Source organism: Sciurus carolinensis, chromosome 13, assembly GCF_902686445.1.
Source record: "Sciurus carolinensis chromosome 13, mSciCar1.2, whole genome shotgun sequence".
Taxonomy (NCBI): Eukaryota; Metazoa; Chordata; class Mammalia; order Rodentia; family Sciuridae; genus Sciurus; species Sciurus carolinensis.
The window spans coordinates 6625212-6647469 of NC_062225.1; the positions used below are offsets into that span (position 1 = coordinate 6625212).

At 51.4% G+C, this 22258-nt stretch overlaps 1 protein-coding gene across 4 annotated transcripts in view; it reads left to right on the forward strand.

The window, feature by feature from the left end:
• The window catches only part of Vwa3b (von Willebrand factor A domain containing 3B), a 179629-nt gene that overhangs the window by 25581 nt on the left and 131790 nt on the right, over positions 1-22258 (forward strand). For all 4 annotated transcript variants that reach the window (XM_047522799.1, XM_047522801.1, XM_047522800.1 and 1 more), the window contains exons 6-7: positions 4546-4715; positions 8432-8547. In XM_047522799.1, the coding sequence (XP_047378755.1) occupies positions 4546-4715; positions 8432-8547 (286 nt within the window). The remainder of the gene's footprint in view (positions 1-4545; positions 4716-8431; positions 8548-22258) is intronic.

Below are 22258 nucleotides of genomic sequence, written 5' to 3' on the forward strand. Positions count from 1 at the left end.
CAGTCTCCCGGGAGTGTGTCCTCTGGAGCGTGCTACTTCTTTGCCTCTGAAGGCGACCAGCCCCCTGTGACCTTGCTTTGCTTCTCTCTGGAGGGGCTTCTCCTTTCTCTGGGGTGCATCCCGAGCCTAGAAAACAAGGAGCGATTGGGCAAGTTCCGGGGAAGTCCTCTAAGAGGGAGAGCCCAGCAGGGAGCTCACAGGCACTGATCACCAAAGGCAGCCCGGGAGCTCTGGAGAGGAGGTGGTGGCACCCGGGAAAGTCCCTCTGCCCACAGCCTCTGTCTGGGGTGGTCCCACACTCGTAAGTGCAGCTGTCTCACATATAAACATGCCACGGCTGGGTTTTATGAGTAGAAAAGAGAAGTTGCCTGGTCTGTGAGGTTCCCACAGAGGCCTGCTCCTCTGCCGGCCGCCTGGCCACCCCTGGAGCTTCACATTCCTGCATGCAGCTGCAGTTTGCTAGGAAGAGAAAAGATTGGAGGCTTAAGAAACTTTTGGAGCAGTAGCCATGAACCTCTCATCCTGACGACGGCCTGCTTTGCCTTGGCATCGGCCCCGTGAGTGGGCACCAAGCCAGTGGGCATGATCTTGTGTTCAAAAACCAACACAGAAGTCTGGCGTTTGTATCAAGTCCGGATGAGGAGCAGGACTGAATGATGTACTTGGTTATGGTGAAGGTCCAGAGGCCACCGGCCTCCTCCAGGACCGGGCTTTGTGACCACGGGTTGGCTGAAGACCCAGGAGGGAGCTCAGGCAGTGTCCAGGGGCCTTTGAATCGTGGCTCCCTTAACTCATCCATCATCATGACTGACGGGTGAATTACTGTTGAACCCTGTGGAAAAGGGCCTGATGCCCAGGCAGGGCATCCTGGCTGTTGTTGTGAAGATGTGTGGCAGGCGAGGGGTTGGTCCCTGGAGTCCAGGTGTGCTGGCCGGCCCAGCGCTTCCGCCCTCCAGCAGTCTGTGTTCTGGAAGTTGGCAGCTTCCCTGGCCTTTCGGAGGAGCAGTGGTCTGTTGGGAGGCCCCGGCCTCACCTTTCCCAGGTCCTTGGGAGAGAGGGCTGTTGATCCAGAGCCCTGGCTTTGGGCCACCCAATGCCAACTGCCCTCAGGAGAAGGCCCGGCACCAGAAGACATCTGTATTTCCACTTTGTTGTTGTTGTTGTCTGCCTGGTAGGCATGAATCTGGTTTTGTTTGTTTGTTTTGGTTTTAAAAAACCATATTCAGGGATGGGGAGATAGCTCAGCTGGTAGAGTGCTTGCTTCACAAGCACAAGGCCCTGAGTTCGATCCCCAGTACTGAAAAAAAAAAAAAAAAAAAAAAAAACATATTCACTGAGAGACCAAGTGGGTGAGTTGGCGATGGACCTGTGTTGTTCCCTACGGAGGCTGTGCTGCTGGTCTGTAAGCTGAAGGCCTGGCCCTCCGGGTGCCTGAATCTAGCACCTCATTTATTTCCTGCTGGTAGTTTGGACAGGCATCAGATCTCTTCTTTGTGTGTCCCTGAAGCTTACTAAGGGTTGTGTAAATGATGTTGAGTCTTGATGGGATGAATTGGGAATATGCTTGAGTTCAGGGCTAGATGTGGGACCAAGAGATTCTGCCCCCAAGGCACAGATTTGAGTTTTGGAGGGAGGGAGGTGGTCTGTTCAGGACCAGGGTGGTGAATTTGCTGGCCCTTGTAGGACCCTGGTTGGGTGGTGGGCAGGCACAAGGACCCTGAAACCTGAGAGCTAGCCAGTGGGTGGTAGCCAAGGGCTTAGGTGGGTACCTGAGGAGTAAACCAGACAGTCGCCCCTGGAAGGAAGCAGAAAATCAAAATGGGCCCAAGCAAGAGGGCTGTCCCAGGCACAGGGACCACCTGGGCTGGATCCTGACGTCTGGCGTGTCCCCCTAACGGTGCAGGATCCAGGATCAAGGGAGCCTTTCGCTAGACCTCTCACCGTCGTGCTCGTTGCTGGTTGACTTTATTGTCTCCTTGAGAGTGGGGACCTTGAGAACCAGGCTGGTTCGCAGAGGACGCGGGGAGCAGAAGGGGCCGCTCCCTGCCTGTTCCTTCCTCAGCCCCCACCCCAGAGCTGCAGCTGGGAGGATGCCCAGGGCTTGGTGGGCGGCCAGAGGGCAGATTAGGTGAAGCTGCAGAACAAATGGCCCAGACAGAACAGGGCGTTTCAAGCAAAAAAATCAAGACGCCACCTTGTTTTACGTAATTAATAAAAAGGGGCGAGAACTTTCGATTCACTCGATGAGGCGGAATGGATCCTGTGCACTGCTTTACCAGATTGGGCGCACGTCAGTGCTCAGGGAAGGGCTGGTCAGCCGGAAGCTGCTGCGGCTGCGGGGCTTCAGGCCTGGCCCTGGCCCCCAGGGGCCTGCGTTCACTGGTGAGGGTGAGGGTTCCCACGAGGACAACCCCCTTAAGCCACAGGCCGCAGGGTCAACGTGGGCGGGAGTCTGAACCCGCGGACAGTGGGGGAGCCCAGCGAGTGAACACAGTGCCTGCCAGGCCCCTGACCTTGACCTCATAGTTCTGGAATTCTCTCTCTTCTCTCATGGGTGAACAGCCTGTCTAGGATCCCACACAGCCTGGGGGTCAAAAAGCAGGACAGAAGCTGGTGGCCCAGGCAGCCGGCTCCTAGGCCAAGTCCATTCACCACCCTAAGCCTCCGTTTCTTCCCCTCTAACCTGGACGTGCTAACAATAATCCAGTAAGGGCCGTTGTGAATAAAACCTCACTGTAACCTGTCATCCCAAATGGCAGGTAACTGTGAAGCCATTTTGATTTAAGAAGCGTTTTTGCTGGCTTGGAGAGAGAGGGACAGGTGGCGTGTCTGTCCTCCCCTCTGTTTTTCTAGATGTCATCGCCCTGGGAGCAGAAAGGAGCCTGTGTCAGGAGTGGGGGTGGGAGGGGTGGCCCCATGCCAAGCATGTCCCAGGGCCTCTGCAGCCCAGAACACTGACAGGTGCCATGCGGAAGCCGAATTCCATCAGATTAATGAACAGCGAAGCGTGCCATAGCCTCGGCCGAGGGAAGGAAGTTCTGGTTCCGTGGCCACCACATGCTGGGGACAAACCTCTGCTGCCCCTGGAGTTCGGGTTCTGGGTTGTTGCCAGACAGGCGGGCTGGCTGCTGGGGAGACGCAGGGCAGGGCATCGGAGCTGCGGAGGAAGCCTCCGTCCTCACCTCCCTGTGGGTCTGCAGACAGATCAGACGTGGATCTCAGAAGGTACCCAGTGTCTGTCCCCTGTCTCGGGCCATGTGTCATTTTAGATGCTCAGGACAGGATGGCTCTGTCCCCAGGATGCTAAACTTGGGCACAGACCCAGCTGAAAAACTTGTAAATAGCAGTGCGGTGAAGCGGGACCCGTTGGGGCCTCCTCCACCAGGTAATAACAAAACAGGATGGGAGAGGAACGCGTGGCCTAGGAAGTCATCGGAGAACAGAGTTTCTTCCTTTTGTCCCCCTGCCTCCCAGGGTGCTCTTTAAAGTCAGAGACAGGCTCAGGAGGGAGGGAGGGCTATGACCAGGGTGGTCTCAGCTCCCTCTCTGGCCACCCTGTCCCCGCCTGCCCCCTTGGAACTCCAGAGCCTCCTGATCAACTGGGGGACAGTCCCCCCCCTCCGCCAGGCGTGTTGAAGTCCCGGGTTTGGAGTTAAGGGGAAGCCATTTGTTAGTAATTTGCAGCTCCCGAGGGTTTGGGGTGAGCGCAGGGAGAGGGTGGTGGATCCCCAGACCCCGTGCACCTGCTGGGGCCTGTCCACCGCTACCTGTAGAAACGATCTGTCAGGACGTTTGGGGTTGAAGTGATGGCGTGTGGCTGTCCGTGGGCTTTCCCTTTCTGAGGTGGGTGCAAATGCACACACACATCGTACCCGTAAGTCACTTTCTAAACACTCGGCCGCGAAGAAGAATGAGTTGTCTCCCTGCTTATACATGCAGGCACTGAAGTGCGGTCACTTCCCTGAGTCACAGAACGCATCAGTAGCTGGGGAGCTCCATGTCCTGGAAGCCAGTTCTAGGGATGAGCCAGAGTGGGATGGGGCCTGGCAGGCAGGCCTGGCTCCTGAGCCGCTGCCTAGTCAGGACGGCCTCACCTCCCAGGCCTGTGGCTCCCGGTGAGAGGAGCCCAGGGGAGGAGCCAGCCGGGAACGTGCCCTCCCTCCCCCGTGTGCCCAGCCCGAGGTCGGGTGAGTTGGCACCTCGGGGAGTGGCTGATGGGCTTCCTACCACAGCGGCTGGGCCAATGCCTCCTTCATTTCTTGACTTGAATATAAGCCCTCCTCGGTGTATGACCGCCACGTTCTTCTCATGCAACACGCGAGACGGCCACGGCCCAGGGACCCCCTTGGCAACAGGCCTCGGTGGTCTCACTCACTGACCTGACCTCCCAGCCTCCCCACAAACACCGAGTAGTGTTGCTATTCTTTCTACCATTTTTAATTTTTTTTTAGGAAGCAGTTTTGTAGGAAAAGCATTGCCAGGGAACGCACCGTCAACCAGGGGCGCGCGGGCCGTAAACCGTTGACAGGGCCCGCTGTTTTACAGGTGGAAGCCATTTACTACTTTGTGGTGGGGGACGTTCCGGAGGAGTCCAAGGAGCTGCTCCTCCAGAGGGCTTTGGACATCCCGCTTCCCGTCCACACGGTGTCCTTCAATGCCAGAGGAGAAGGCATGGTAGCTTTCCTGAAGGATCTGAGTGCCAAGACCCACGGCAGGTAGGCGGAAGGATGCTTGCGGGGACTCACGTCGGTGGTGGACTCGGGCAGGACTAACAGTGGGACTGACAGCGTCTTTGTGGTCTTCTTACCCCGCCAGAGGCTGGATGCTCCCTCTTTCCAGTCATCTTTAGTTCCGGTGCACCCACTTTTTTTCTGTATCCGTGTTGCTCATCCCGTTTTGTTTTCTGTAATTCTGACGCTTTGACTTCTTGGGGCCTGGCTGGCCCTCCCAGGCTTAGCCGGCTCCCAGAGACAGCACAGCCCGGGCCTGGGCTGCACCTGCCAGCTGACCCGGAGCCCACCCGCTCAGTCCTTCTCTTGCTTACAGGACCACTGCCCTCCACCCTAGTCAGGCACCAGAGCGCTCAGGACAGACCCCACCCCAGAGCTCACTGGAACGATTCAGATTAGCCCATCCTAAACCTGCTCACACCTTCCCGTGGAAACCCGGATAAAGGCCTTTACCCAGCTTTTCCCTCACCCTGTGTCTCCTGGCTAGTCCTGTGGGGCCCTGTGGGGCATGGTGTCCCTTCTTTTGGGAAGTGTCTTAGTTCACTTGGGCAGCGTATTAGACCAGCTTTCCATCCCTATAACAAATGCCGGAGGAATCAACTTATGAAGAGTGAAGGTTTATTTCGTTTCATGGTTTTGGAGGTGTTAGTCCACGTGATTCATTGGTTCCATTGTTTGGGGCCTGTGGCAGGAGCGCATGGCTCACCTCATGGCCAGGGAGCCAACGACAGGAGGAGAAAGGGACTGGGGTTCCTAGATGGAGTGTCCATCTAGGGCACTCCCCAGTGATCTAAAGACCTCCCACTAGAGCCCGCCTCTTAAAGGTTCCATGTCCCCGTGAGCACCCGCTGAGGACCCAGCCTTTAACACATGCGCTATTGGAGGACATTCTGGATCTGAACTGTTGCAAGCCGCCATAACAAAATACCAGAGGTTGGTTGGGTGAAACACAGCAAGAGGTTAGGAGGTCCCCTGGTTTCTGGTGGGGTTTTCTCCCTGGCCTCAGACAGTTGACTTTTCACCTCATTCTCACGTGGCCGAAAGAGGATGAGTAAACTCCCAGGTTATCTCTTCTTTTTCCTATGGGGTCACTAATCCCATCAGGTCAGGGCCCACCCTGATGATCTTGGTTAACCTTTACAACCTCCTTATAGACTTTATTTCCAAATATAGTCATACTGGGAATTAGGGCTTCAGCATGTGGATTTGGAGGGAGGGTGCTGAGACCCAATTCAGTCTGTACCAGGAACTGTGAGTAACCAACTCTCTTCCCACTAATGATGGTCTCCTGAGCTATTGGCCTCACCATACCTGAATAATAAGAATAAAACTCACATCTTAAACATGTCTCCCCTTCTTTGGTGTGTGTGTGTGTGTGTGTGTGTGTGTGTGTGTGTGTGTGTGCGTGCTCTTGGAGAGAGACCAGCTGCTTCTTTGGCTGCAAGGAGAATTCATGTCTTTCCTAAGTTGGCCTGTCTGAAGTGGGTACGATTTCTGCCCACAGTCCTGGTGCTCATCACAATGCCAGGGGAGCTGTGGGTGGTACCGAGGCCTGGGCTAGGCCTTCACTGATCCCACATAACAGAGGGGAATATGCAAATTTGCCCACCAGTTTGCATAAGAACAATTAAAGGAGCGTGAAGGAAATGCAGATTCCATGGCGGCAGCCCCAGAGATTCTGAGGTTCAGGGTCTGAAGAGGGCTAGGAATCGGGGATCACAGGCCATACTCTGGCTACTCTTGAGTACTTTGAAATACTTTCACATCAGGAACGTGACTTCCATCCTGGGATCCTGAGTTTCCCCGATACAGAGAAGGCTCCCTTCCCCATTTCACTGGGGGAGAGAAAAAGACGACTGGCAGGGGCCTGTGACTCGCTTGTCCTCCGCTCTGGTCCCCGGGGGGCACTCCCTCTGGGCATGCTCAGTCCAGGGAGTAACCTACCCCCAGAGCTGTGATTCAGCTCCTGAGTGTGTGGAGCTGTGTTTAAGATAAGGGCCAGATGCACAGTGCCCTCCCGTGCACGCCCGGCCCTCAGGGCAAGCCTACCCACAGTGGGTGCTGCTTCTGCCCGTCCGCTCCGGCCCAGCCGCCCGTGACTCCTGCTTGTTCTGGCACGCCGTGGGCTGCTGGGCCCCAGAGAGAGGACCGTTCAGATCCAGCTGGAAACAGGAGGTCCCCAGGTGCTTGCAGGAGGTGGTCCCAGCCCATTGGCCCCTCAACTGGACTCTGGCTCTGGACACCGAGTCGGGTTCTGGTGGGACCACAGGTGCAAGGTTCTGTCAGCCAGAGGGAACGTCCACCCTGCTCTCTTTTCTATTCTGGAGAACAGATCAGAGCGGAAAATCCTGGGCACCAAAGACCCCACCAGACTCAGGGCGTGGGATCTGCCAGGACGGACCTCTCCTGCCTCCCCTGCCGGCCCTGCCAGGAGGTCACGGCAGGAAGGAAATGGCATCCTGCTCTGGATGAAGCCCCTGCTTTAGAGGGGGCCCTGCCATGAGACGGACGTGCTCACTGCCATCAGGTCTCCCCAGAACCCCGTAGGGACAGGGCTGAGGCTTGCCACGGCCCAGGAGGCCGCTGGACCTCTCCGCCATTCGTTTGTCCCAAGCTCTGCTGCAGGATTCTCTGAGTCGGATGAGCAGGGACAGGCAGAGGCGGAAGTCTTAGCCTTACCCAAGACTGCCTCTGCCAATCAAAAACGAATGTCCCGCTGCTCTCAACCCCAATGGTTCGGGGGTTTGAGAGAGTGACAGCCTGTCACCCTGGGTGCGTGGCACGTGACAAGCCTTCCCATGCACACTCACCCTTGGGGATGATCAAGGGCACGTTCTGACTCAGCAGGTCCAGGTGTGGCCTGGGGCGCGGGTCCCTAACCGGCTCCCAGGCCATGCCAGCAGCTATTCCTCGGACCACACCGAGGGTGGGCAGGCCCTAGAAACCGCCCAGACAGGAAGTCCTTTAACTAGCATCTACCCCGGGTCCTGGGGAAGTCTATGCTCGCTGAGTTAAGGCCAGTCAGCAATGGGAGAATTAGCCAGTGCTGCCCGTAGCCCCAGCCTTCAACCCAGGTCACATGCTGATGACTGCTATAGGGTCCCCGCATGAAAACTCTGGTCATCAAAACTGCTGGCATCATGGAACCCCAGGAACCACAGAACACATAGAAGAACAGAGCATCATTTTCCGAAGACTACCATTTCCAAAACATATCATCGGTTGAGCTAATTAACCTCTAATGAAAAGACACATCATCACTTAAAATCCCAAACCATTCTAGGCCAGGTGTGGTGGTGCACGCCTGTAATCCCAGCAACTTGGGAGGCTGAAGCAGGAGGATCACAAGTTTGAGGCCAGCCTCGGCAACTTAGTAAGGCCCTAAGCAACTTAGTGAGACCCTGTCTCAAAATAAAAAAATAAAAAGGGCTGGGGATGTGGCTCAGTGGTTAAACTCCCCTGTACCCAATCCAGAAACAAACAAACAAACAAAATAACCCCTCCCAAACCATTTCCAATTCAGGTATCCTTCTGCCTTCCTGGTTTTTGCTTGTGGAAATTGATAGGGTCTCAAGGAAAGCGGTGGACACGGTTAGATCACAATACCAAGCACTAAGAAGAGCAAACTCACAGTCCTGGGAGAAAGAACAGGTGCAAACGCCCGCCTCCCAGCTTCATGTCGAACCTCCCTTGTGTTTCAGATTCCACGCGTTTGCCGAGAGGACACGGTGTATGGAATGGCCAGCTTTCCCCACAGAGGCTGGTGACAGCATGATCACCTGGGATTCAAGGAAACTGAAAGGAAAACTCCCTCCAGGTACCTGGAACCCCAAGGGAGCCGTGTAGTTATCCTTCCCAACTCGGGTGATCTCCGTAATCGGGAAATAAGGTCGAGGCAGGGACTCCCTTGTCTTCTGCATATCTATGTGGCACGGGAGCAGAGCCCACAGATGTGAATGACGGATTCCTCAGCCTGGCAACCAGGCCCACGTCTGTCGCCCGGGGAAATGACCTAAGTGATGTGTGTTGACTAACCCGGAACCTTCTGGAAGCGGCCCCGGGCATGTCGGTGATGGCGTAGTTCTAGGCAAATGAGAGTACCCCGGTTCTGAGGAGGTGCGCAGTGCTTGTGGGTCCAGAGTGTGGGATGGCCCTGCCTCTTGTGAGGGCAGAGGCTGCACAGGGGCCTTTATGGAGGCTGAATGAGCCTCCCTTTTCACTCAAGGAAGGTGGTCACATATTCAGCAAGAAATAGGACTGTGATCTCAGAAAGACAAAAGATGGGAGTCTCTTTCGGGCTGATGAAATTGCAAAGTGCCCAAGACACCGAATAAATACTGCCGAGAAAAGCAGGGAAGCAGTCTCCCATCCGATCGTTAGATGATGCGGCCCGTGACCAGTTAGAAGTCTAAGAAAGCCCACCCCGTCCTGCGCATCCTCAGACTCCTAGCTTTGCTATCTGGCAGGTCGCTCTTTGGGGCTAACCTGCGGCCTACAGTTCCCTGAAAGATCCTGTTGGCCTCAGGGTGTTGCAAAGGCTCTCGGGAGGGGGTGTGGGGACTGTAAGGAGGGGGCAGTTAGTTGCAGTACCAGCCAGTTAACAGCAGGGGATCAGGACGAAGCCTGTGTCTGACACACAACTGTGCAGATGCACCTTCTTGGTGCCCTCTGGGCAGAGCAGGGGCTTCCCACAGAGCTGCTGGACACTCCTGGAGGCAACTGCTCTGACTGTGGAGGGGGTGTCTCCCGATTATGCCGGAGAGTGCCGAGTCATAAGTTAGATGGTCGCTAATCTGAGAAAAACTTAGCGCCAGATGCCTACTGAAAGTAAAATGCAAGGCCAGTCTTCAGTGGGCGATGGCTCAGTGCGGGGAGAACGGATCGCCAGCAGCCCCGCCTTGCCAGTTACGGTGAGGCTTCGATTTCGCTCCATGTAGATCCCTTGGTGTCTTCATCTGTTTTCCGTTGCTATCACAGAATACCTGAGGTTGGGTGATTCCTAAGGAGCAGAGATTTATCTGGCTCACAGTGCTGGGACTGGGAAGTTCAAGGGCATGGTACAGGCATCTGGCAAAGGCGTTCAGAAGCCAGAGAACAAGAGAGAGCTGGACCTGATTTTTTCTGTTTTCCTTTTTTGCATTGCTGAGAATCAAACCCAGGGCCTCGGACATACTGAGCAAGTGCTTTACCACTGAGCTACATCCCCAGCCCCTGAACTTGCTTTTATAACAAATCTCTCTCAATAACTGATCTGTGCCCGTGATAAAGACCTTGATCCATTCGTGAGGGCAGAATTCTTTGGACCTAATCGCCTCCCAACACTGTTGCCTTGGAGTTAAGTTTCCAACACATGGACTCTGGGGGACACACTCAGACCGTAGCATTCGGCCTCTGAGCTCCACGGAAACATGCCCAGCCCGCAGCGTCACCTTGTCCACGGCCATTACCTTCCCAGGCCCGGGAAGCAAGCTTGTCTCAGAATGAGGTATTCGTCATGGCTTGCCACTCTAAATCCAGTGCAGCGATCCCATGTTCTGGGTTTGGGGGCGGGAGGGTGTCAGATGCTCAATATGCGCTCTTGTCTCCTCCATCCGTCACAATGTCCCAGAAATGCCAACGTTTCAAAGCCTGCTTCTCCCACTCAAAAACTGCCCAGGAAACTTGACAGACTCTGAAGGTCTGGAAACTGTGTGGTTTCCCACTCCCCGGCAGCTCTGTAGAATTTTCCGGATTGTTGCCTCTCCCCCTTGCCACATCTGCTCTGACAAGCACTCATTGCTGTGGATGCTGTTCTGGCGGGGTGGTGGTGGGAGGTGACTTCCTTAGGAGAAAATTTCACCTCCATCGTATACAAACACAGGATCGAGTGAGGGGTTGGGGAAGCGTTGCTTAGAGAACCCATTTGGCAATCGCAGAGAAATCTCCTGCTATCACTGACTTTTGGGATTCCAAATCATTGATTTTCAGAGCTTTTTACACCAATGTAAAAACAACAACAACAAAAACAAAACACTCTAATCCAAATAAGAATAGTCTTCAAATTGTATTAAAGTCTGTGTAACATGAAATTTATCACTGTGACTATTTCTGAGCATAACTTTTCAATAGCTTAAAGCACATTCACCCTGGAACCATCCACCACCACCTAAATCCAGAACTCTTTCCACCTTCCCAAACTGGAGCTCTGTATCTGTTAAACCATGGCTTCCTATATCTTTTTTTTTTAATTATTTATTTGTTTTTAAATTTTTTACAGACCATATCTTGATTCACTGTACACAAATGGGGTACATCATTTCGTCTCCATGGTTGTACACGATGTAGACTCACACCATTCGCGCAATCATGCATGTACATAGGGCAATGATGTCTGTCTCATTCCACCATCTTTCATACCCCCTCCCTCTCATTTCCTTCTGCACAATCCAAAGTATAAAGAAACTGTGGTATATACACACAATGGAATATTATTCAGCCATAAAGAAGAATAATATGGCATTTGCATATAAATGGATGGAATTGGAGAATATCATGCTAAGTGAAATAAACCAATCCAAAAGCATTTTGCTCCCGAGACAATTATAGCCTTGTGTGAGTGTGTGTGTGTTTCCCCATTATAATTGCTACTACTTAGTGGGCACCTGAGTAAATGTCGCTAGTCGGATCGCATGCATTATCTCATTTAAAAATCACAGCAGCATGGGTAGTGGCGGGTGGCTGTTCTTCAAGCTTGTTTGCTTGTTTTGTTTTTGTTTTTATTTTCGGGAGGGAAACGGCCTGGAACTAATTTGCAGCCATTACAGGGCTGATGTGGGACAGAGTTGGAAGTCTGAACTCAGGACTTTAGAACACTTTGCAGGCAGAGTATAAATGATTTGGAAAGTACGGAGACAGAGACAAAGGTCCTCGCCACCCAGGGATTTTTGCTTTTGGCTGTTTTGGTGTCTTTCCTCAATCTTCTTGTTGTATACTTAAAAAATAATCAGAGCACAAATATCGTATTATACAATCTCAATATTACATTTCCTACTTAATATTCTGGCAAGTATCTTCCCGTTTTACTATAAAACATCTGTAGTCGACATTAAAATACCTAATCCTTCGTGAAAGCTTTATGTCATAATTTTGTCCATTATTTCTATTGAACTTTTTCATTATTATAAATAATGATATATTTTATTATTATAAATAATAATATTTTGTTATAAATAAGGTGACATCTTTTGTATGATGTACTTCCTCCTATATTTTAGTATTTTTCTCAAAAATAGATTTCTAGTAGTGAAAATATTCAGTAATTGCTCATTTTAATTTCAAAAAATGTGTTAAGATTATACAATTCACACCAACAGGATATAAAGAATACCCATTTGAGCATTAAATTAGTATCATGTTTCCATCAATCTTTCTTTGATGAAGAAATTAATGTCAGTTGGTAGTGAGTAGTAATGGATGCTTTTTTATTTCTTGACTTCTTTTGTACAAAATACCTGCTTGTTTATTGCCCATTTATCTGCTGGGGACTTGTGTTTATTATCATGTCATCTGAACTTTGTATATTAAAGACCTTAACTCTTTGGTGTAATATTTATTGATAATTTTTACTAGTTATGTTTCTTTTCATTTTAGCTATTTTTAATATGCTGCCTTAAAATTTGCACAGTAACTCCAATCTCTAAAGTCCTATAGCTCCTTGTGATTCTTTTTCCTCCTTTTGATTTTTTTTTTTTTTTTTTTTTTTTTTTTTTTTTGGTACCAGGAATGATTGGTACCAGGGACACTGAGCCACATCCCCAGCCATTTTTATTTTATTATTTATTTTAAAATATTTTTTGTAGTCATAGATGGACCCGATATCTTTATTTTATTTATTTATTTTTGGTGGTGCTGAGGATGGAACCCACTTGTGAGGCAAGCTCTCCACCACTGAGCCACAGCCCCAGTCATTTTTATTTTTTATTTTGAAACAGGGTCTCGTTCAGTTGCTCAGGGCCTTGTGGAGTTGCTGAGGCTGGCGGGGAACTTGCAATCCTCCTGCCTCAGCCTCCCAAGCCGCTGGGATTACAGGTATGAACCCAGCTCCTTTTGACTCTTAGTAGCCTGAACTTAAAACTAAAGCCCAAATCTCTGGGGCCCATCTAGAGTCATTCTGAAGGACCAGGTGACGTGAGGTGGATCTGAACCTAAGTATGTGGTGGCCGCCTTCCTGCCAGCCCTCCATCCTTGCTTTTCCGGCAGTTGTGTGTGGCTAGTGACGGGCTCCATCCTGGGCCATCTACTTGGTTACCTTTCTAAGTCAGGGCTAATCGTGACCTTTGACATTAATGTATCTTGCCATCGACCTTGTGTATTTGTGTACATGTGTAGATGTGAAAAATTGTTTTGAGATTATCCAAACAACCCTTCATGGTGTACGTTGCTGGCCTGAACTTTCCAGGAGGAGTGCGGACCTGTGTTTGGGTTTTGTGCTATTTTATCCAACACACGCTGTTTTTCTCCTACCATCCACTGACATGTAAGCTTCTTGGGTTTTTCCTGCCTTTTCATTTTTCTTTCCCTCCCTCCAGTATCAACCGGCCAGCTCTAGTGGTGCCATTTAAAGAGCAGACAGAAGACTGGGCTTTATCAGCGGATTGCTTTCTGTAGTGTTGCTGGCAAAGTAGAACCTTTAAAACACTGGAACAATGATCTTGCACTTGTACCACTAGCAACTGGAGATTTCAAAGGCTAAAACCATTCTCAGAAGTTCCTTAAGGACTTTGGACTGCTCCAGGCTAAATTTATAGAGGGTGGCTAAATCAGATAAATGCATTGCCACAAATTTTGATTTCATTTAATTTTGATGTTTAATAATTACAATTTAGGGGATATGTGTATGAATTCGCATTTCTTAAAACAGGTTTGATAAATAAGGTTCGCAAATAAATTAATCATGCATGGGCTTTTTACCAGCTTTTAGAATGCACATATCTTTTTTTTGTTTGTTTTGTTTTGCAGTACTGGGGTTTGAACTCAGGGCCTCACGCATGCTAGGAAAGTGCTTTACCATTGAGCCGCATTCCTAGCCCTGTGGATCTTTGCCAAATATTAGGTCTTGTATTTTGGGGGTAATTCCTTACATCAACCTCTTCCCTTGAGAAAACAAAAAGTAGTTTTAGGCTGAGAGCAGTTGTGTCTTGTTTTTTGCTTCATTGCAAAAGCAAACGTATATCATAGAAAAGCATTTATTCTTTTATTCTTGAATTTTTTTTACCTATACCCATTTTTAAAAAATATTTTTGTCTTAGTTGTAGGTGGACCCGAGACCTTAACTTTTTATGTTTATGTGGAGCTGAGGATCGCAGGCTGGGCGAGCGCTCTACCACTGAGCCACCGCCCCAGCCCCACATCTGAATCTTATTGAATGCTTTTGACTCTTAGTAGCCTGAACTTAAAACTAAAGCCCAAATCTCTGGGGCCCATCTAGAGTCATTCTGAAGGACCACGTGACGTGAGGTGGATCTGAACCTAAGTATAAGTATAAAATAAGTTCACAAAGAGTGAGTCCTCTGGTTTACAGTATAAAATCGTCATGTACCCTGTGCTTGCTTTGGGTGACTAGAGATGCATGAATTCCTTAGAGGACTTGCTCTCCAGATTTAACTTTTTCCTATGGGTCTGAGTTTCTGGGACTGCGCTTTCCTGGTGGGGAGCCTTGTCCGGTGGTTTGACACAGGCCATGTTTTTGGCTTAGGGTGCGTCACATGTTAAGCTTTTCCTGCATCACCTCCTGGGAGATGGGGATCCATGCGGAGGCTGGGAAGGAGCCCGGGCCGTCCCAAGCCCCTGACCCCCGCTGTCCGCGAACTTCCGAGGGAGGAGGCACACCTGAGCCGTGGCCCCCGGGGGTGCTCTGCCTGCACCGCGACTGGTTCCCCCACTCAGTCTGGAAGAAAACCCAGCTCCCCTCTTCCTCCCATGGCCGCCCCTCTGGCTCTCCAGGAGGTGTGACTTTACCAGCTGCCGCCAACTGGAGGCAGGCCACGTCCCGGCCTGGCCTTGCCTCTGCTGCCTGCTCTTTCTGAAGCCGCCACCTCCTCTTCTCAGCAGCAGAGCGAGCCTCGAGGCCTCCCTCCATCCCTGACAACACGTGTCTGGTGCCTTGAGCTCTTGGACCTACTGGTTTTCAACAATTCAGAAAAATTCCAGCCATTTCCATTGTTTTGTGGATCACGGGTCTGCCAGCCAGCCGTGGCGTGATTACGTAGGACGGCCAGGTCTTCAGCTGTGCTGCCCGGGCGTGTGCGTGTCGCGGTGAATAGTGTCCACACGGAGCGGGGCCAGCCCTTGCAGCCGCGCCCGACGCTCACACTACCTCTCGTGCCCAAGTTCAGCACCGCTGGGCCGGGCCGTCCACTCCACTCAGACTGAGATGGCCCGGGAGCGAATACTGGGCCAACGATCCCACAAACTGTCCCGCTCGGTCGAGCCTGGGGGATCCTGGTTTTGGCCGGAAGGCAGTGTTTGCTAGAAAGTAAATCGACTTTGGACTCAGACCTGACTTCAACTCCTAGTTTCTTCATTCTCCAATTGTGCGACCGTAGGCAGGTGAGCTCACCATTCTGAGCCATGTTTCCTCGTTTTATAAACGTGGGGATGATATCATGTCACCGGAGGAGTTCTCAGAAAGGACCTCGACGCAGGACAGGTGGGTCCTGGGTGTTCATGACGCAGACACATCGACGGGGCAGACACATGTTGAAGGGAGGAGAAGAGGAGAGAGGGCAGCCTGTTGGTCGGGGTATGAGTATTTAGGGAGGGACAGCAGCCAGGGAGGAGCCAGCTCTTCTGTGCGTGCGCATCACCCACACCATGTCACTTTTTGAAGGCAAGGACAAAGGCCAAGGACTAGGGCCAGGGCCAGGGCAAGGACATGGGTGTGGACATGGGCTGGTTTGCTCATGCATTTCCTGCATTCATGGGGCGTCTCTCTTGAGACTCGGTGTATCTTCCTTTTTCTGTATCCCTCGAATCCCATCCCAGTAAGGTCCCTCGCAAGGGTTGTTGGGAGAATGAGCTCATGACGCCCGTCGAGAGGTTCAGCCCCAGAGGGCACTCGATGGATATGGTTTCCTTTTTCCTCCCTGCAATCCCCAACGGGCTTTTGATCGTAGACCTTGGTTCTCGAAAGTGAAATAACCCTAAAGGACAAGATCGCCTTGATCATGGTCATGACATTAACCAGTTTATCTGCAAATATAATCATGGATGGGAGTGGGAATTTGGAACCAGGAAGCGACTATGAGGTGGCTAAACTGTGGCCTGGTGGGATTCAGGTCAAGGTGGATAATTGGGGTCAGCCGCTGGGGCCTCTGAAGGAAATGGGGAGCTCCTGTCCTACTTAACATGCTAGAGTTCTCCTGGGCGGCCTTTCCGGTGGCTTCCACCACTTCTCTGTTGTAAGACTCAGCTCAGCAGGGGCTCGACTGCTACAAGGATATTTATAAATTGGACATGATAACTTTCAAATTCTTGTAGGGATGGATTGTTCTGGATGTGTCTGGGCTTGTTGCTGCTTTGGAAGGAACTCTGGCAGCTATACTGTCTCGGGCTGCAATCCGAATCCGCCCCCGGCAGCTGCTGGGGTGGTGGAGGGAGGCTTGTGAGCCCGGAGTAGGGTCTGTTTGGTGGTGTGGGTGCTCTTTCTCAGAAAGGAAAAAGGCTTCAGGTCTCTTGGGTTTGGAGAAGACATCATCTTTTTTTAAAAAATTTGTTCTTTTTAGCTATACATGACAGTAGACTGTCATATATTCATAATGAACTAGGAAAGTGATGTCCAGTTCATTCTACTGCCTTTCCTAATCCCATCCCTTCTACTTTCCCTTCATATCCTTTCTCTAATCCAATGAACTTCTATTCTTCCCTCTTCCCAGTGTATTGTGTGTCAGCATCCGCATATCAGAGAAAACATTCAGCCTTTGTTTTGGGGGGGACTGGCTTATTTCACTTAGCATGATAATATCCAGATCCATCCATTTACTGGCAAATGCCATAATTTCATTCTTCTTCATGACTGAGTAATATTCCATGTGTATAGATACCACATTTTCCTTATTCATTCATCCATTGAAGGGCACCTAGGTTGGTTCCATAGCTCAGCTATTGTGAATTGAGCTGTTATAAACATTGATGTGGCTGCGTCACTCTAGTATGCTGATTTTAAGTCCTTTGGATATATGTCAAGGAGTGGGAGAGCTGGGTCAAATGGTGGTTCCATTTCTAGTTTTCTGAGGACTCTCCACACTGCTTTCCAGAGTGGCTGCACCAATCTGCAGTCCCACCAGCCGTGTAGGGGTGAATCTTTTCCCCATATTGTTACTTGTCTTCCTGATAAGTGCCACTCTGGAGCAGGCTTCATCTTTTATTTTGGGTCCCTCTTCCTGTTTTAGCCTCAAAAAAATGTAATTAAACTGAAATAGTACAGATTTATAAAGTATATTAGACTAAAAATTTTCACTGGGGGTCTGTCATGAAATAAAAGTGAATGATTTTGGCCTTCATATAGCTCCTCAGACTTAAGGAATCAACGAAGCTGACAGTAGACTTGTGTGGACCGACAGTGGACTTGTGTGGGCTGGTCCACAATGTCAGGCTCTTTGCCCTTGAAAATCTAAGGAGCCGAGTGGTGGCGAACACCAGTCATCCCAGCTGCTCAGGAGGCTGAGGCAGGAGGATCACAAGTTGGAAATAAAAAATAAAAAAGACTAGGGAGGTGGCTCAGGGCCCCCACTTCAAGCCAGAGCATCAGAACTTACCCTTGCAGTGGGGGAGGGGGAGGCAAACTGCAAACAGTTGGGGCATAATTTCAGTTCACATGGTTCCATAGTTGCCACCCAAAGTACCACAGCTCAGAACACTGGTGGTTCCAGTAGACCAGGCGGGCACCATCGCAGCCTTCCACTTCTGGCTTCCCCTGCCCGGGGCAGGCATCGCTAATCAATCCACCATCGCTCTGCCCCCTGAGCCCGCCCAACCTTCAGTCCCTCAGCGGAGCACCTTCAATTACCAGGCCCTGTTTATCGATCAGAACCAACACAGCAAATGGGCTTCTCCGTGCTCAGCACTGGATTTTGCTTATGGGACAAGGAAAAAGACTTTGCACTGTCTTTTTCAAAAGGAGTATTGGGTAACAGTGTTTCTTTCTGGGTGTATTTTTTGTGTCCAGTACTCTTGGCAAAATAACATTAGGAAAGCGGCTCAGCTCTCCCAGCAAAAAGGAAGTCCAAAAATGTTGTAGCTATAAAACATAGAAATCTGGTTGGTTCTGCCTTCGGAAACCACCCTTTTGGGTGTTGGTGGAGAAAAAGGCATGAATTAAGACTCGATGTTTTTCAAGGAGATCTTACTTACTGGGGCATATGTCAGGCTGCTGTGCTCAAGGAGGGGAGTAACCGAGCCCTGTTCTTGGCAGACTCGCTGGATCCTTAATTAGATGTCTGGAGCCCGTGGCCAGCGCTCGGCTCGGCCCGGCCTCCTTATTTCCAATCTCCAATTAAATTTAGAAGCGCTGGCTGGAGCCTGTGGGAGGCTGTTTATGCTGAGGGCAGGAGGCTCTCTCGGACTCCGTCCTCCCCCTGGTTTATTCGGTGGATGGAGCCAGAGAGGCAGCGCTTCCAAAAGTGCAGCCACCTCGCAGCTGAAGGTGGGAGACTCAAGTCACCTGCCGCCTGCTCCTCTGACCCCGGGGGACTTGCATTCCCCATCAACGCTGGCGAGTTAACAGGTGCTCATTAAACACCTCTAGGGGCTAGGGTTCCCCTGGGAGTGAGGAAGAGGAGACTGAAAAGGAACTAAAGGCCAGGTCCCGGCCAGGGACCCAGGACTCCGCGCCCCTTTGCCTCTGCTTTGTGATTAGAGTTGCTCCTTCCCCTGAAACGCCAAGGTCCCCGTCAACCTGAGAACGGCCCACCTAGACCTCCCTCTCCTCTTCCTCTTTCCTGAGTTCACACCCGCTGTCTGCGAAGGCCAGTTTCCCGGCTAGAGAGTAAGAGCCCAAGGGCAGGATCCCCGTATTCCCGCCCCATCCTGGGCTCACGTCCTGATACCTTGCTTATGTCTCGGGTCCTGGCTGCAGTCCGGGCTGCTCTGATTAGGTTTCAGTAAACTTGCTGTGATTTCAGGGTGAGAGATTCCACTCACATTCGTTATTCGAAAGTCAAGGGCAGAATAAATAAATAAATAAATACATAAGTGTAAAGATCAAGGGCATTGCTGGACTCTGGGGACACGATGATAAAGGAGGACTCATCAGGCGCCCGCATGCCAGGACAGTTATTGGGAAGTACTGACCAGGTGTCAGGGGTATCTCAGGGAGAGTGGTCACAAAAATGGATAAACAGTTCCGTCCTCCAGAAAGCCATGGTTTGCTAAGAGAATGTCATCGCTTTCCATTGCTATAATGAAATACCAGAAGGTGAGTGCTTGATTAAGAAGAAAGGTTTATCAAGCTCCCAGGTATAGAGGTTGAAAGTCCAAATAGCATAGCTATGGCTCCGGTGAGGGCCCCTTGACTGTCACATCATGGCAGATGGCGTCATGGCGGGTGTGCATGTGAGGAGAGATGACAGGGAGAGACAGGAGGCCAGAGAGGTGGAGGGAGGCCACTAGCTGGGGAGCCATGAGGATCTCGATCTCTTCCCAGGCCGCAGCTCAGCAGCCTCTGCCAGCCTCCTCCTCTTAAAGGTCCCAGCATCTTTCCCACAGCCACACTGAGGACTGAGCTTCCAACGCAGGAACCCAGGGACAAGCCGCATCCAAGCCTTGGTGGAGATGAAGGTGTGGGCAGCAGGAGCCCCACCGTGGAGAGCTCTCGGGGTCCCGGGGGTCACTGCCCACCCCGCGGCAGGCAGACGATGAGACTACGAGCTCCCTGAGGAAAGTGACAAGGACCAGCACACAGTGGATAGGTGTCTGATGCAGACCTCACATCACGGTGCAGGACAGACACAGGACGGTGCTCCAGTGTGAAAGGCAGATGGGGGCTTTGGAGACAGGCAGACCTGAGTGCAAATCCTGACCTTAGGGATGCACCACCTTCGGCAAGTGCCTTCATTTTTCTGAACCTCAGTGTGCTCATCTGTGAAGTGGGGATGACTCACACCTTTGTCACGAGCAAATGAAGTGACATGTCTAAAATGCCCAACGCTTCTTCATATGCCAGCAGGATGCGACCATTATGAAACACATCTAAAATGACACTTTATTTTAGTACCAGGGATTAAACCCAGGGGCCTTTAGCCACTGAGCCACATCCCCAGCCCTTTTTAAAAAATATTTAAATTTTGAGACAGAGTTTCACTAAATTACTTAGGGCCTCACTTTTTACTGAGGCTGTCTTTCAACTCGAGATCCTCCTGCCTCAGCCTCCCAAACCACTGGGATTACAGGCAGGTGCACCACCGTGCCTGGCTGACACTTAAAACCAGTAGGACATTGGGAAGCATGGGTGGTGGCCCTTTAGAATCTGTAATGTCAGGGCGTCCCCAACCTGTGGGGAACGAGAAATCGGACTTCTTTGGCAACCGATCCTCCAGGGTGGAAACAGGGGCATCCGTGTTTGAGAATATCATTCCTGGAACTCGCCCACCTTGTTTTTGTTTCTCAAGGAATACTTTGTTTACAGGCCTGTCCACCCGTCAGACTAAAGCTCGTGAACTTGTGCGGCACAACGTCACTGGGCTGCTTTGGTTGTCCTGTTTCCGGGATCCCCACCGGGGGCAGGGCCTAGGCCTCTGCCTGGACAAGCACCTTGGGGGTCCCGACGTTGGACCTCAGCACCACGCTCTGGGAAGACCCCCTGGAGTGACAGGTGCCGGAACGGGGACGGTGTCCTGCGCACGCCATGTCTCCAGAGCTGGGATACGGAAAGCGTGCGGAGTCCGTTTGGACATGTGAGTGGACGAGGCTCCTCTGAGTGGCCGGTCCTCCAAGAAGGGCCCCCTTCCCTTCTGTGAAATGCCTGGCTTCCTGCTCTCCGAGCCCGTGTCCTGCAGCGCGAGAGCGTGACCAGAGCTTGCTCGTTCCTGAGCGACGCTGCGGAGCGGGGAGCAGCCCCCCAGCCCGGCCCAGGACCCTGCGTCACCAGGACACCGGTGGCAAGGACCGAGGCTGACCGAGGCCAGTGCTGGGCTGCCCCGTGACAACAGCCCAGGCCTCTTCCTCTGTCCATTCTGTCCGTGAGAAACCGAGGGACACCTGAGAGACGGTCTGGTTCTCACTGGCCACTGGAAGTCCCTTAGACCTGAAAGAAGCTCAGGCCTTTTTGGTGACAGGAAGCTGGGGAAACAATTTTTGTAAATCTGCTCCTAAGGAAACTCATGAAGTTCCCTTGAAGTCACCGCGTCACTGGCCCCTCGCGCGGGTGTCTTACATGACGTCACCTCTTCTAAGGAGATTTGATCAACTGCGTTCCATCCAGGACATTTTTTTCTTGCATTTCTTCTCTGTTCCTTTGCCTGGTCTTCGCCAGCTGCCTGCCCCGCAGCTCCCGAGCGCTTGGGCTTGGGCTTCTTACTGAGTGGAAGCTTTCTGAGAATGGGGACGGTTGTCTTCAGGTCTACAAAGTGACTTCTACTGCATTACTTTTTCATTTTTTTGGTTGGTGGGGGGTACCAGGATTGAACTCAGGGGCACTCGGCCACTGAGCCACTTCCCCAGCCCTGTTTTGTATTTTATTTGGAGACAGGGTCTCACTGCGTTGCTTAGGGCCTCACTTTTTGCTGAGGCTGGCTTTGAACTTTCGATCCTCCTGCCTCAGCCTCCAGAGCTGCTGGGGTTATGGGCCACCACACCCGGCTTACTTTTGCATTTTATAGTGTTCCACTTAACACCAATGGACCAGGCGACAGTACCACATTCGCCGACTGGATCATAGCTCAAGTGGCTCATCCTTTGTATTTGAAATCACTTCTAAGATAACGTAAGGGCCCCTGTGAAACACACATACTCAGTGGCCCAGGAAAACATTAGGACACTTGTCCAGATGCTGACAGACTCTGTGTTTGCTTTGAATTAATCAGCAGTTCATTTTCACAGGTGGGCCTGCGTGCGGTTCCTGGGTGGCTGGGGCCGTGGGCGGATCTAGCCAGCAGGGCTCAGAGACCCCTCACCAGCCAACATCTCACACACAGTCTAACACAAGGAACTGGGAATTTTTTTTTTTTTTTCATTCCAACAAAAGCTACCGATTTCACCATCTTTCCCTGTTTATGGAGATAAAATTCCCCTTCTGTCAAATCTACATTGTCATTTTAGGTCTCTGGGAATTTTTAACACCTTGCAATGTGTTCCTTTTTTAAAAAAATGTTGTACGGCTTTCTGAAAATAGAAGTATGTGCTACTTTTTTCCTGGGAAAAATCCTGCCTTTTCATGGTTACATTGGGTCTTCCGGATCCTCCCGGCTGTACGGGAGTCCCGGCTCCAGGCGGCCTGCACACTCTCCAGCCCCTGGGCCGGCCCTCGCCTGGGAGGGCTGGAGGAGGGACGCAGG